The 12,621-nt window shown below is 34.5% G+C and overlaps 1 protein-coding gene and 1 long non-coding RNA gene across 7 annotated transcripts in view; both read left to right on the top strand.

Annotated features, from left to right (window-relative positions):
* LOC143904951 (uncharacterized) overlaps positions 1–12,269 on the top strand; it is an 89,158-nt gene extending 76,889 nt beyond the window's left edge. The window contains exons 1-9 of one of the 6 annotated variants that reach the window (XM_077419974.1): positions 9,637–9,836; positions 9,988–10,110; positions 10,245–10,362; positions 10,439–10,700; positions 11,067–11,237; positions 11,457–11,547; positions 11,616–11,758; positions 11,819–11,951; positions 12,075–12,266. In XM_077419974.1, coding sequence (XP_077276100.1) covers positions 9,690–9,836; positions 9,988–10,110; positions 10,245–10,362; positions 10,439–10,700; positions 11,067–11,237; positions 11,457–11,547; positions 11,616–11,758; positions 11,819–11,951; positions 12,075–12,125 — 1,239 coding nt within the window. In that variant the 5' untranslated portion in view covers positions 9,637–9,689 and the 3' untranslated portion in view covers positions 12,126–12,266. Of the gene's footprint in view, positions 1–9,627; positions 9,837–9,987; positions 10,111–10,244; positions 10,363–10,438; positions 10,701–11,066; positions 11,242–11,456; positions 11,548–11,615; positions 11,952–12,074 lie in introns of those variants that run through there. The other 5 variants (XR_013259077.1, XR_013259076.1, XR_013259075.1 and 2 more) reach the window with 5 other exon arrangements.
* LOC143905076 (uncharacterized) lies at positions 463–3,051 on the top strand. Its single transcript, XR_013259104.1, has 3 exons — positions 463–1,152; positions 1,258–1,305; positions 3,038–3,051. It is a non-coding gene; the product is annotated as an uncharacterized LOC143905076 (long non-coding RNA).
* Positions 12,270–12,621: the final 352 nt, after the last annotated feature.

Genomic DNA, 12,621 nt, shown 5'->3' with positions numbered 1-12,621 from the left:
GCACAGCAGCTCTGTATCTGCGGATAACAGCCGGTTTTTACAGGCGCACAGCTGCTCTGTCTCGGCGCACAGTAGCCGTTTTTTAAAAGCGCACAGCAGCCTTTTTTGTACAGGCGCACAGCAGCTCTGTGTCGGCTCGGCGGATAACATCCGTTTTTTACAGGCGCACAGCAGCTCTGTCTCGGCGCACAGTAGCCGTTTTTTAAAAGCGCACAGCAGCCTTTTTTGTACAGGCGCACAGCAGCTCTGTGTCGGCCCACAGCACCCTATTTTATACAGGCGCACAGCTGCTCTGTATCGTCGCACAGCAGCCGTTTTTTAAAAGCGCACAGCAGCTTTTTTATATAATGTATTTTTTATCTATATATATTAAAAGAAAAATGTAATAAAAATGTAATTATTAATGTAAAAATATCTATTACAAATATTTAAACACATTTATTACATTTAATAAATATTTAAATACATTTATTCCATCACCATGGTAACTTTTTATCCACAATATTCATATTATACGCGTACCACATCTCCAATTGTTTTTGAAGCTGTCCTGCATATTTCTTCTATATAATAATATAGTATATAATATTATATACGATATAGTTTAAAATGCCTACAGAGATCGAAAGAAACAGCGAAAATGCATGCACTTCACAGGAGCATAATGTAAGTAAATTTGAATTTTATAGAAAGAGAAAGAGAGAGAGAAAAATGACAGAATGAAAGATAAAAAATGATATTAAAAGAGAGAAAAAGAGAAAGTGTGTGTGTGTGTGTGTGTGAGAGAGAGAGAGAAAGAGAGAGAGAGAGAGAGAGAGAGAGAGAGAGAGAGAGAGAGAGAGAGAGAGAGAGAGAATGAAGTTAAGAGAGATAGAAAGAAAGAGAAATTGCCGTTATTAAATATCTATATAGATTTATATATCTTTTTTTAGAATGACATGGAGGATATTAATGCCAAAAATCGGCATTTAAAGAGGAAGTTGCAGGAGTTGCAGCGGCAACTGGCCGCTGCTTTGGCCAAGCAACCACCACTGCAGGCTGTGGTGGCTGCTGACAATTTACAACCTGCAGTGGTGGCTGCTGACAATCCACAGCCTGCAGTGGTGGCTACTGAGATTCCTCCAGTGTCACTGGAGGATGAGATATTGCATCGTAAGTATATAGAATAATAAATAATACTAAATAAATAAAATAATAAAATAATATATAATAATAATAAATAATACTAAATAAAAATAAAAATTATATTTTTTACAGCAATAAATAAACCTCGACGATGGGCCAGAGGAGGAAGAGGCCGAGGACGTGAAAGCGGGCGTGGCCGTGGACGCGGGCGTGGCCGTGAACGCGAACGTCGCCGCGAAAATACAATTATTATTAACATGTAATAATTTATGTTTTATTATGTTATATGTTATTTATTTATTATTAATGTTAAATAACATAATAAAACATAAATTATTACATGTTACATTAATTTACATAAATTATTACATATTATTACATGTTAACATAATAAAACATAAATTATTACATGTTTATTATAAATTATTACATGTTAAAACATAATAAAACATAAATTATTACATGTTTATTATAAATTATTACATGTTAAAACATAAATTATTACAATTTTGTGTTAAATAAATTATATTCATCCCATTTGATTTTAAATTAATAAATTTGATTCTCTTTCTCTCTCTCTCTCTCTCTCTCTCTTGCTCTCTCTTTCTCTAAAAAAATTAAAGAAATTACAAAAAACTATACACTTTATGGCACTCCCCGGGAAATTCTACCCCTATTTCATGTACTCGTAGTAAAAATTCGGTCCCTCTCTCTCTCTCTCTTGCTCTCTCTTTCTCTAAAAAAATTAAAAAAATTAGTTTCTAAAAGGTTGTTAACAAAAAACTATACACTTTATGGCACTCCCCGGGAAATTCTACCCCTGTTTCATATATAATTCTTTTAAATTTAGTCAATTATTTCCCGAAAAATTAGAAGAATTAGAAAAATCGGTTTCCAGAAAATCGGTAGCAAAAAAATGGCCACGACATTTTCATCCCCGGGAAATTCTACCCCTGTTTCATATACTTTTGGTAAAAATTCGGTCCACTAACGAATGAGTAGTTCGCGTACATACAGACAGACAGACAGACAGACAGACAGACGGACGGTACTTATATATATAGATATATATATATATATATAAAATGTATAACTGCAAAGATTTATTTTGATCACGATGCAGTTCGCATGCAAAACGTTCAGCGCGCTGCTGCTGCAGTACTGTTGTTTCGACCCGAAGCTATTCCATGAGTGATACTGAAAAAATCAGGTTAGCTCGCTGGAAATATTAGTGCAATGATTTGTCAGTAGAAAATCGGTGGCGCCATCGGTACAGTTACTGGCGCAGTCGGACCTTAGGCTCGATTCGCGACCATGCGCCCATGTGATATATTTAGGAGAGTAACTCTATGGGATTACTCCCTATTTTTTCTCTCCGTGTAGTCATATAAGATTATATATATGATCAGATCAGAATATTGCATCTCAAAGTATCCGATAGATGGCATTCGATGTGATCTGTTTCTCGTAATTAAAATTTGATAAAGAGTGTTATAAGAACGGTATCAAGAAGACACGACACTGTCTCGCGCTATTCTCGCGCGACGCTGTTTCGGAGCGACACAATTTTTGTATCAGTTATATCGTGAAGTCCACTCTTATTAATAAAGTGGTATGCTTAAAAAATATTATATTCCCCTACAACCATTAAGACCAAATAAGATTGAGTTACAGTCATATATAAATATTATTTGGATCTTATTAGAATTTTATATAATCTTGTTTAAATTTAAATTGATATAAATTTAAATTTAAAACAAATTATATAAAATTTTAATAAGATCCAAATAACATTTATATATGACTTAAATTTGACTTATATGATTATATTTGACAAGTTAATTTTGAATTTATTACCATGTTTAATCCACATTTGACAAATTAAAACCTTATTAACTCTGCATTTCTTTAGGTCTGTGCGAGTGATTTTACATATTTTAACAAAGCAAGGTCTAATTTAATCCATATATAGATTAAATAAGATTGGGGTACTTTTTAATTTGATTTAAATATGACATATTTAAATTATAATTGATTTGCACATATTTGATTCTAAAAGATTCTTATTAAATTCATATAAGCTTTTAATACGGCTTTAATACAATCGTTTTTCGCGGGAACTGTGTATTGGGATAAGGATAGAAAGGTTAGGAGGTTGCTCACTTACTTACCGACCGTAAGACAATAGTACCGTCGACACCATCAGTGCTTGCTAATTAGTTTGTTTCCTTTATGTGCTGCTTGTTGTCTCGCCCGCTACGATGATGGGCGCTACCTGTCCTTGTAGGAAGACGACGAATTATGGCGGGATACCTCCCCTTGCCGGAAGACGGCGGTGATACTTCTCCTTGTCGGAGAACTGCGATGATACTTCCCCTTGTCGGAGATGAACTGCGATGATGCTTCCCCTTGTCGGAGAACTGCAATGTTACTTCCCCTTGTTGGGGAACTGCGATGATGCTTCTCTTCGACTTGCTGGCACAACTTGAATATATGTGACGTCGCCTCCAAATGACTGCGTATGTCGATCTTGCGTGTTTGTGAACGCAATGCCCGTCTTGACGACGGCCCTCTCACAATGCTGTCTTCGTACGTTGAAGCTTGCGCGTTTTGTGAACGGAAGACTTGCCTCGAAGACGTCTCTTGTTGCTCGATGCTATCCGTATGATATTATGAACGTTGCGAGTGCTGAAGCTTGCGTGTCCAGGAACGCAACGCTTGCTAGGAAGATGGCCTTTCTCTTTGCTCGTAACCGGATACCTTAAGTTTCGTATTGCAGTTTTCAATTTGCACGCCCTGTAGGTTTCCGCGGACTTATCTCTTCCGCGGACCTCTTCTAAACCGCTCACTTCGATGCCTTGCATCCGGCTCAAAGAACCATGTTGGTTACGAGAATGATTAGTGGACTGTAAATTCACTGGATTTCACTTTTATTGAGAGAATCATACAACGACGTTCGCCTTGTATCACGGTCGTGGCCATCTTGCTTGTTTAAGAATGGTTCTCAAACATAATAAGTGCCACACTAGAGTGCGCTGCGCGCTGATTCAAATTTTACTGAACAGTACAAAATAAAAATATTTAAGGAGGTTCCGTTGCTACAAAAAAATGCAGCCAGTTTCATGAAATTTTAATATGTTGTTCTGGAATGCAAAATAGAATTATGTGAATTTTTGGGGAATTTTTCACCGTTCCGTTTTGAAAAAAATCTACTCGAAAAATTGTACTTTTTAACATCTAGGTTCTTATGGAAAACGACATATTGCACACCTTCAGAATGAAATGAGTGCAAGAAAAAATGCAAATAATAAGGAAAAAAATATGCACATGTAACTTAATAATTTACAAATAAATGAGTAAAAGAAAGGGGAAGGTTACCGCACATTTCGTAGAAAAATTAATTATTAAAACATAAATTGCTTGATTTTTTGTTTGCTAGACTGCCACGGTCGTGAGCAACAGCACGCACTATACACGCGGCGACCAATCAGAGCAATCCCCTCCACTCCCACTATTTCAAACGCTAGTACGCTGTTGCCAGAACTCCCGCGGCCCACTACTCCCCTCGATGAAGCAACCGAACCTTCTTAATTGAAATAAAATAAATAGATTTTTCTTGTAAAAACTTGGCGCAGTTTTTTTACTTCTGCTGCATACTTCCCTAAATTATGTTTATTGCTTTTTTATTCATTCAAGAATTTTGTGCTTTATTAAATTCAATTAAAATTTTAGTACTTTATTTCAAGGTCTAACAGCGCCAAGTTTTTTTACAAGAAATAGTATATTACATTACAAGGGCAGAAAGTTGAGATTCCTGCACTGCGCGCCATGATGCCCGAGGCGAAGCCGAGGGCATCATGGCGCGCAGTTCAGGGCTCTCAACTTTTTGCCCATGTAGTGTATACTATTTTTCTCAATACTAGGCCGAAAGTACGAATGAAATTGCATTCGTGTGTTAAATGATATTGATGCCTGCCCGACATTTGCTGCACGAGCGAAGCGAGTGCTGCTGGTCGGGGGCAGGCTTCAAATCAAATACATCTAAATAAATAAATGTAGTTATTTTTCTGGAATACTTATTTTTTATTAATTTGTAAAACGAACTTTTATTATAGTTTTATGAAGCTTGGTCATTATTTTGCGAGTAATAAAAATTATTAACAATATTGCCATGAAACACATTAGAAATTGGTTATGATGATTTTCATGAAGAGTTCGAAGTTGATAATGACGCTTTAGCAGAACTAGAGAAATTGATTCCACCAGAAGAATCGATTTTACCAAAAGAATCTATACTTTACCAAAAGAACTGATTCTACCAGGACAGTCAAAACAGTCACCAACATTTTTTTATGCCGGGAGCAAGAGAAAAATAGTTGTAAATGCTAATAGTGAATCAATCAAGCCAACGCATTTCATGAACAAACCACCGATCTCTGTTGTTCACTGTCAGAAAGAAAATAAACCACCAATAAAAAGAAATAAATTTGAAACAACTGAAAGGGATAACCAGGCATCAGATTTAACTTCTACTCATTCAGCTAAAATCAAAGATTTAAGTATAAAATATGAAAATTGTGTGTTTCATGGCAATATTGTTAATAATTTTTATTACTCGCAAAATAATGACCAAGCTTCATAAAACTATAATAAAAGTTCGTTTTACAAATTAATAAAAAATAAGTATTCCAGAAAAATAACTACATTTATTTATTTAGATGTATTTGATTTGAAGCCTGTCCCCGACCAGCAGCACTCGCTTCGCTCGTGCAGCAAATGTCGGGGCAGGCATCAATATCATTTAACACACGAATGCAATTTCATTCGTACTAAAACAATGTTTTTCAACATTGAGTACACACTCCACAACGTTGCCGGACTTAACCTTGTTTGTAAACTTTGAAAATATACTATAAGATTATCTTCTTCGGATTGTGACAATGCATTTTTATGTTCCGTTTTCCATTTTTTATATGTTTCGTACACAAGTAGGTATCTCTCGGCAGATTTCTTAGGTAAGGTGTCAGTTTCAATAATTAATTGCGCTTCGGCTTCAAAATTTCTGTTAACTTCATCTTCATCTGATGATTCATCGGATGATTCATTTGCACTCATAATTGTAGTAATAGCAATTTCTATTATGCACAATTCACAAAATTAGATAACTGTCAAATATTGGCGTACATCAATTGTAAATAAATTTTAAGGTTAGAAATCAAGAGTAGTTAGCGGAGTGTGGTTAGAATGTTAATACAGAAGATAGAGGTTCTACTGTATGATGGGAACTTCTTTTATTGTATTAATGCGCGCGAATAAGTTTCTATGTAACAGAGTGAGCGACTCTCGACTTTCGGCCGTCTTGTGTATTGTGTACCAGTCTCATCAGTGTATGAGTAATTTCTTTCGGCCCGCTGTCGCAGAGCGCATGCGCGACACTATCACGGCATAAAAGTTAGGCTTTCTGCCGTAAGATGGAAGCCGGAACGACGTACTTTCGGCCTAGTATTGAGAAAAATTTATTTATTTTATTTTAATTAAATATTTTTTCTTCATACACCTCGGTCGAAAGTACGTACTTTTGTCCCTAATAGCAGGAACGAAAGTTTAACATTTACTCCCTGTGAGAAGTACACGCGCGCTCTCTATAACCTTAAACCTTAACGCCCTTTAACCTTAAAAATAGTCATCAATATTGTTCTGTCTCTCGTCAGTTAATTTAATATTAAAATATTATTAAAGTCAATTCAATAATCTAGCAAAAATGAACAATATGTCATCTGATGAATCCGTAGACGAGGAAGAAGTTATACGAAATTTCGATGCAGAAGCGCGATTGATAATAAATACAGATACGTTGCCAAAGAAGTCTGTTGATCGATACAATCTATTTTTGATAGAATGGATTTAATTTATTTTTACAAAATATGACAAGACTTGACTCTTCGAATGTATTTGATGCCTGCCCCCACGACCAGCAGCACTCGCTTCGCTCGTGCCGCAAATGTCGGGGGCAGGCATCAAAAACATGCTTATTAACCTTTAAAGTTAAAAAAAAAAAAATTAAAAAAGTACTTTCAACCGGCTATGAAGAAAAAATCGTATACACTACGCAGGCCAAAAGTTGAAATCTCGGTCCTGCTCGTCATGATGCCCCGAGGCGAAGCCGAGGGGCATCATGACGCGCAGGGCCGAAAATTCAACTTTCGGCCCTTGTAGTGTAATATACTATTAATTTGTATTATTATCTCTTTAATTCTTTGTGATTAAAATGATTCTTTGTAATATTATAATTTTATTAAAAAGAATTAAAGCTTAGGTTGTGAATGAGAAGACCCTTGAATAGGAATACAAAGATACGTACCACTTACGTTTTATTTTTTAAAAGTAGTTGCGCAATAATTATTTTTCAAAGCAATATATATATATATATATATATATATATATATATATATATTCTTTTTGCAATTGGCGCAATTTAAAGATTCTACATTTTTTTTTTTTTTTGAAATATACGTATCACTTGGGTTGAGTTAAGTAACGCAATTTTGTGGATTATTTTGTTAGAGAGAAATAAAGCTACTACCATTTAGGATTTTTGGATTTACACAACATACATTGCGCGTGTACTTGGAACCTTTCTTTACCTTTTTTTGAAAAAGGTAATTTTGTACTGTATATATGTACATACATAGTGCAGTTTAAAAAATATATTTTATTTAATCCATATAAACTGGGACATTTTTTTTGAATCATTGAAGACCGAGCCATTCGATACATTTTTACGTGAGACATATATTCGTTAAAAATCCTGCAAAAAGTTCTAATGCGCGCAACAGATTTTGATCTTTTAAAATATGGAAGAAATTGACATAAATGATAAGAGAAGTGACTAATAGACTTTTAATACACTTTATCCGCCGCATATTGCGTAATCTGCTCTCTTGTATCGAAAACTGAACTACGCGTGGCCTCTTCAGAATTAACATTTCTTCCTTAAATTTCTCAGAATTAATTTTATTCTTCTGGCTACATAGGGTGAAAGACCGTATTACTGGCATATTAAGCATTCAGTAACATTTAATTTAATATATATATATATATATACAAGCAATGATACTTTATCTTTTTAAAATATTTTTTTCTGATTAATTGCTCCAATTATGAACTTTAAAAATAAAATAAGAAAGTTGATAAAATAAAATTGATTCTTAATTTTTAATTAATATAATAATAACCCAAGCTTAATTGCACCTGATACTGGTACCTCTAAATCTTGTGTTCCTAATTCTGGCAACCAGATGAACACATTACTGGCAGTTTTTCTAACTAAACGTTTATTCCCAACTGCTGCCGGCCGAAGGTTTGCACAACGGAGGGAATAGGTATTTGTTTCACTCAGATAGTTTATGTTAACATTTAAGGTATAATAAGTAGCCAGTAGTATGCACTTATACCTACATTATTTATTGCAGATAATGCTTTTTTTACATTATTTGTGCTGTATAAGCATCTTTTTTGTTTACTCATTTTTCTTTACTTTCTTCTTAATTACATTAGCACTACACACACAAGCACAAAAGTCATAAATAAATTTAATATATTATATGTTAGAATAATATTTTAATGTTTTAGAATAATATTATGATTTAATAATAATTTTACTTACATTAATCTCAACAGTTGTGCTAAGTAAATTTTGAGAATAGGTATCTATATAGTATGTAAGAATATAATAGGTAGGTATCCCGATAATCTGAGTTCACGCTCTAACAAAACAAAGTCGACATAGAAGTATAAAGGTTATTATCTGTCATTCACCAAGCTGCCCAGTATGTTCATTTCATGATTTATATCCATAATATTGTTGACAGTATTAGGAAAAATACGAAAGAGTGAACATATTACTGACATATGAATAATTATATTATAAAAATTAATAATTTATTCCATATATATATATTTTTTTAATTAATATTATTTTATCAGGAAAATGTGTTGCCGTGAGACTTACTGTTCAAATTTTGCCTATAATCGGTAATCTTTGCAGCTACTTACATCTACTCTACTAATAAAAATGGACGTAACTCAGCAGAAAAATGAGTTTCTCGAACTTCAAGTTTTTTAATTAGTGGATTGGCTTTTAGTTTCAGTTTATCGTTATAATAATAATTAGATTTCTTAAAAAATTTATTAAAAATTAATAAAATAATATATATAAGATATAGTTTTCATATTTTAAAAAGTATTTTTATTTTGATTGACAATAATATGGACCCTGTCAGTAATACGGTCTTTCACCCTGTTAGACATGTCTACTTTGTCTATATATTTTTTATTCGCGTCTCCTTTCTTTTTTTCTACCTTGCTGGAGCGTGAAAAATTCATATTTTGGATCATGTAATTTTGTTAAGTACAGCTTGTCAACGTGACGCGACGGGGACAAATACGTATTGTCTATTGATTCGTCTGTGCAACTGACAGCTCCGTTCCTCCCTCTCGTCGAAGCATCGTCCCCCTTCGTACAATTCTTCCCCCACAAATTTCTAGTACGTTGGCGGATTAACATGAATGCGTTGTTCGACACGCGCTATTATAATATAACTAAACTGTTTGCGTCGATGGTCGGTATATGGCCATATCAGTCGCAGCTTAGAAAAAAGATCATCCAATCGGTCAACATGTTCGTAATGTTCACATTTTTTCCGCCTCAGGTAAAGGAAACATTTCGTATTGAAAAGTATTTTAATGCATACTGAGAAAAGTCGCCGAAATTCCGCGCAAGTTAATGTTACGGTAGTAGACAGTGTCAACTTCTGGAATAAAAAAATACTCGAATTTATCGTTCGTATTTTTGATGTATAGGTGAAAAGATTGTACGACGTGTGGGGAAAGGACATAGACGCCGTGTGCATGTGTATACCTCCTATCGTGGCTATTTTAGCAAGCATGACTAAAGTAGTGACCAGCATACGTTGTGAATCGCAGGTTACTAATTACGACGTTATCATTTTGCACGTTATCTTTAAAGTCGTTCGATCGTGGCGCGGAGCGTGAATGAAATACATTATTCCTTATTCCCGATTAAAGCCGCGCGTCTCTTCACGAAATGCCGTTTTCAGGTGAAAGAGTTACTGCGGCAGATCGAAATGGACTGGAAAATAAATCCGACCGCGAAGGAGTATGAGATTTTAGTGAATTACACGTCGAAGGGGAGAACGTTGTGCATCATTTACTTAAGTATGAAGGGTTGTCGCGTCGCGTCGGGCGTAGCGAGCGTGTACCTATATGTATATTGTTATACCTGCTTTTTCAGCTATGTTGTGTAACGCACTCGTGTGCTTTCTCATGACATCGATGATCTCGCCGATACTGGACATCATTTTACCCCACAACGGCACGCGCGTGAGAAGCTTAGCCTACGACCTCGATTACGGGATTGACGTTCAGACCCACTGGCTATGGTTGTGGCTGCACAGTAGTACGACATCAACAGCGACTGTATTAAATATCATTGGCCCCGATTTGATGTACGTTACGCTTACCGTTCACAGTTGCTGCCTGTTTGCGATAGTAAGGTAAGCGTCAGAGATATCAGTAATTCTGTTCGTTTGCAACTAATTGTAAGTGAAAACGGCTATAGATTCCGCATTTTACTCCGCAACCGACAATTCACAATGATCTGAGAGAGCTATAGCTCGATAAAGATATTAAATTGTCCTCTAAAATAATTTAAAAAAAATTAAAATAATTTAAAGAAATAAAAATTAATTTTAATAAAAAAATAAGCTTTTCTCACAAGACCAAAAATTTGATCAAAGTTTTAAGCAATTGTAAAAAAAACAAACGTTATTTAAGGAAATAATAAGCTCATCTAACAGTAATTACCAGACGCCCTGTAGAATATCCACGCATGGAAGATGAAATAATCGTTTGACCTGCAGACACAAATTGGAGCACGTTGCCGATTCGATAAAAAAGCACATCATGCAATCTCTCGAGAATCATAATTATAATGTTGAATGCTACGTAAAATATGAAGATCGACAACTAAGATTAAAAGAGCAAGCTGCTGTCATGAGAGAATGCGTCATTAATCATCAAAGAGCAATACAGTTGGTAAAATATATATATATTAATATACAGGATGTTCCTTGCTAAACGTAAAATTGATTAAAGATTTGAGCTAAAGTAAAACACATTTAATAAGAAACACTATATACAATCATAATCTCGATGGAATTAAAATATAATATTGTATAAAATATATTTTTGATACAACACGTTACTTTAAATTTCTTAAATATATCTTAAACGATCTTTTTGTTAATCAGTTGTGTGCAACTATTGCACTGCATTTATACGTGGTGTTTCCTCGTCATATTAGGCTTAAACCTAATCATCATAAGTATCTCTGCAGTTCAAGTAAGTCTGAATAAAGATGGAAATTACAGCGATCGAACATTTCACTTCTTTTTCTTTTTTTTTTTTAGTTAGTGAGCAGGCTTGCCCCATTCCAATGGGACGGGATGGCGACATGCGTTATGTTCATATGTGGCCAACTGGTTCACTTGTTTTTTCTTAGCTTATTGGCGCAATATCTGCTGGACCAAAGCTCGAACGTTCACGAATCAACGTGAGTGATCGGAGCGCAATTGTTGCGGACGCATCGGATATTAAAAGTCCCAGATTGCAGGTATTCATGCTTCTGGTATAATATGCCTGTCCAGATACAGAAGGACATTGTACTGATCTTGATAAGAAGTCGTATATCGTGCAAGCTAATGGCTGGAAAACTATTCGTAATGTCGCTGGAAAACTTTTGTACGGTACAAATAATAAAACAAAAATTTAATCAATTAATCAATTAATTAATTAATATGTTATTTATATGTATATATAATGCTATATTTAATTAAGTATTGTAAGTTTTATATCTCTTATTTTTTTAGATACTGCAGACGTCAATGTCTTATTTTACAGTGTTGGCATCTTTCCGATAAGTATTTGCATCTTCTTTGCACTGAAATAACTAACGTCTTATGCACATTTATAAAATTAATAAATAAAACTGTGATTTGTTAATCAAATACCTACTTATTTGATGCCTATACTGCAGTTATGTGGAAATGTATTGATATTTAATATATGTCAGAAGTATAATTACCGTTTTTACCGCAGTTTTCTTCATAATTCTTACGTAAATGTTGATGAAATAAAGAGTAATTAAGAGAGCTCAGAACAGAAAATTGTATTGTAAAATAGAGATAATTGACATTTAAAAATTTAGTCCAACGAAGTACCGCGGCTCGTTTACTTTGACTTCAAACTTAGCCTTTAGTTCTTGTAAGAACTGCTTTAATACTTTTAGAGAGGTGCTCATGACTAACCCGTCATCTACGTAAAGTGCCAAGTAAATCCACTCGTCATCTTTCTTGCCTATGTAGATGCAATTGTCCGCCGGAGATTTTTCAAACTTGTAGCTACTGAGAAAATCAT

This window comes from Temnothorax americanus, unplaced genomic scaffold (genome assembly GCF_048541705.1).
Source record: "Temnothorax americanus isolate GAGA-0224 unplaced genomic scaffold, ASM4854170v1 Scaffold6, whole genome shotgun sequence".
NCBI lineage: Eukaryota > Metazoa > Arthropoda > Insecta > Hymenoptera > Formicidae > Temnothorax > Temnothorax americanus.
This window is presented reverse-complemented; position numbering and strand designations above follow the sequence as displayed.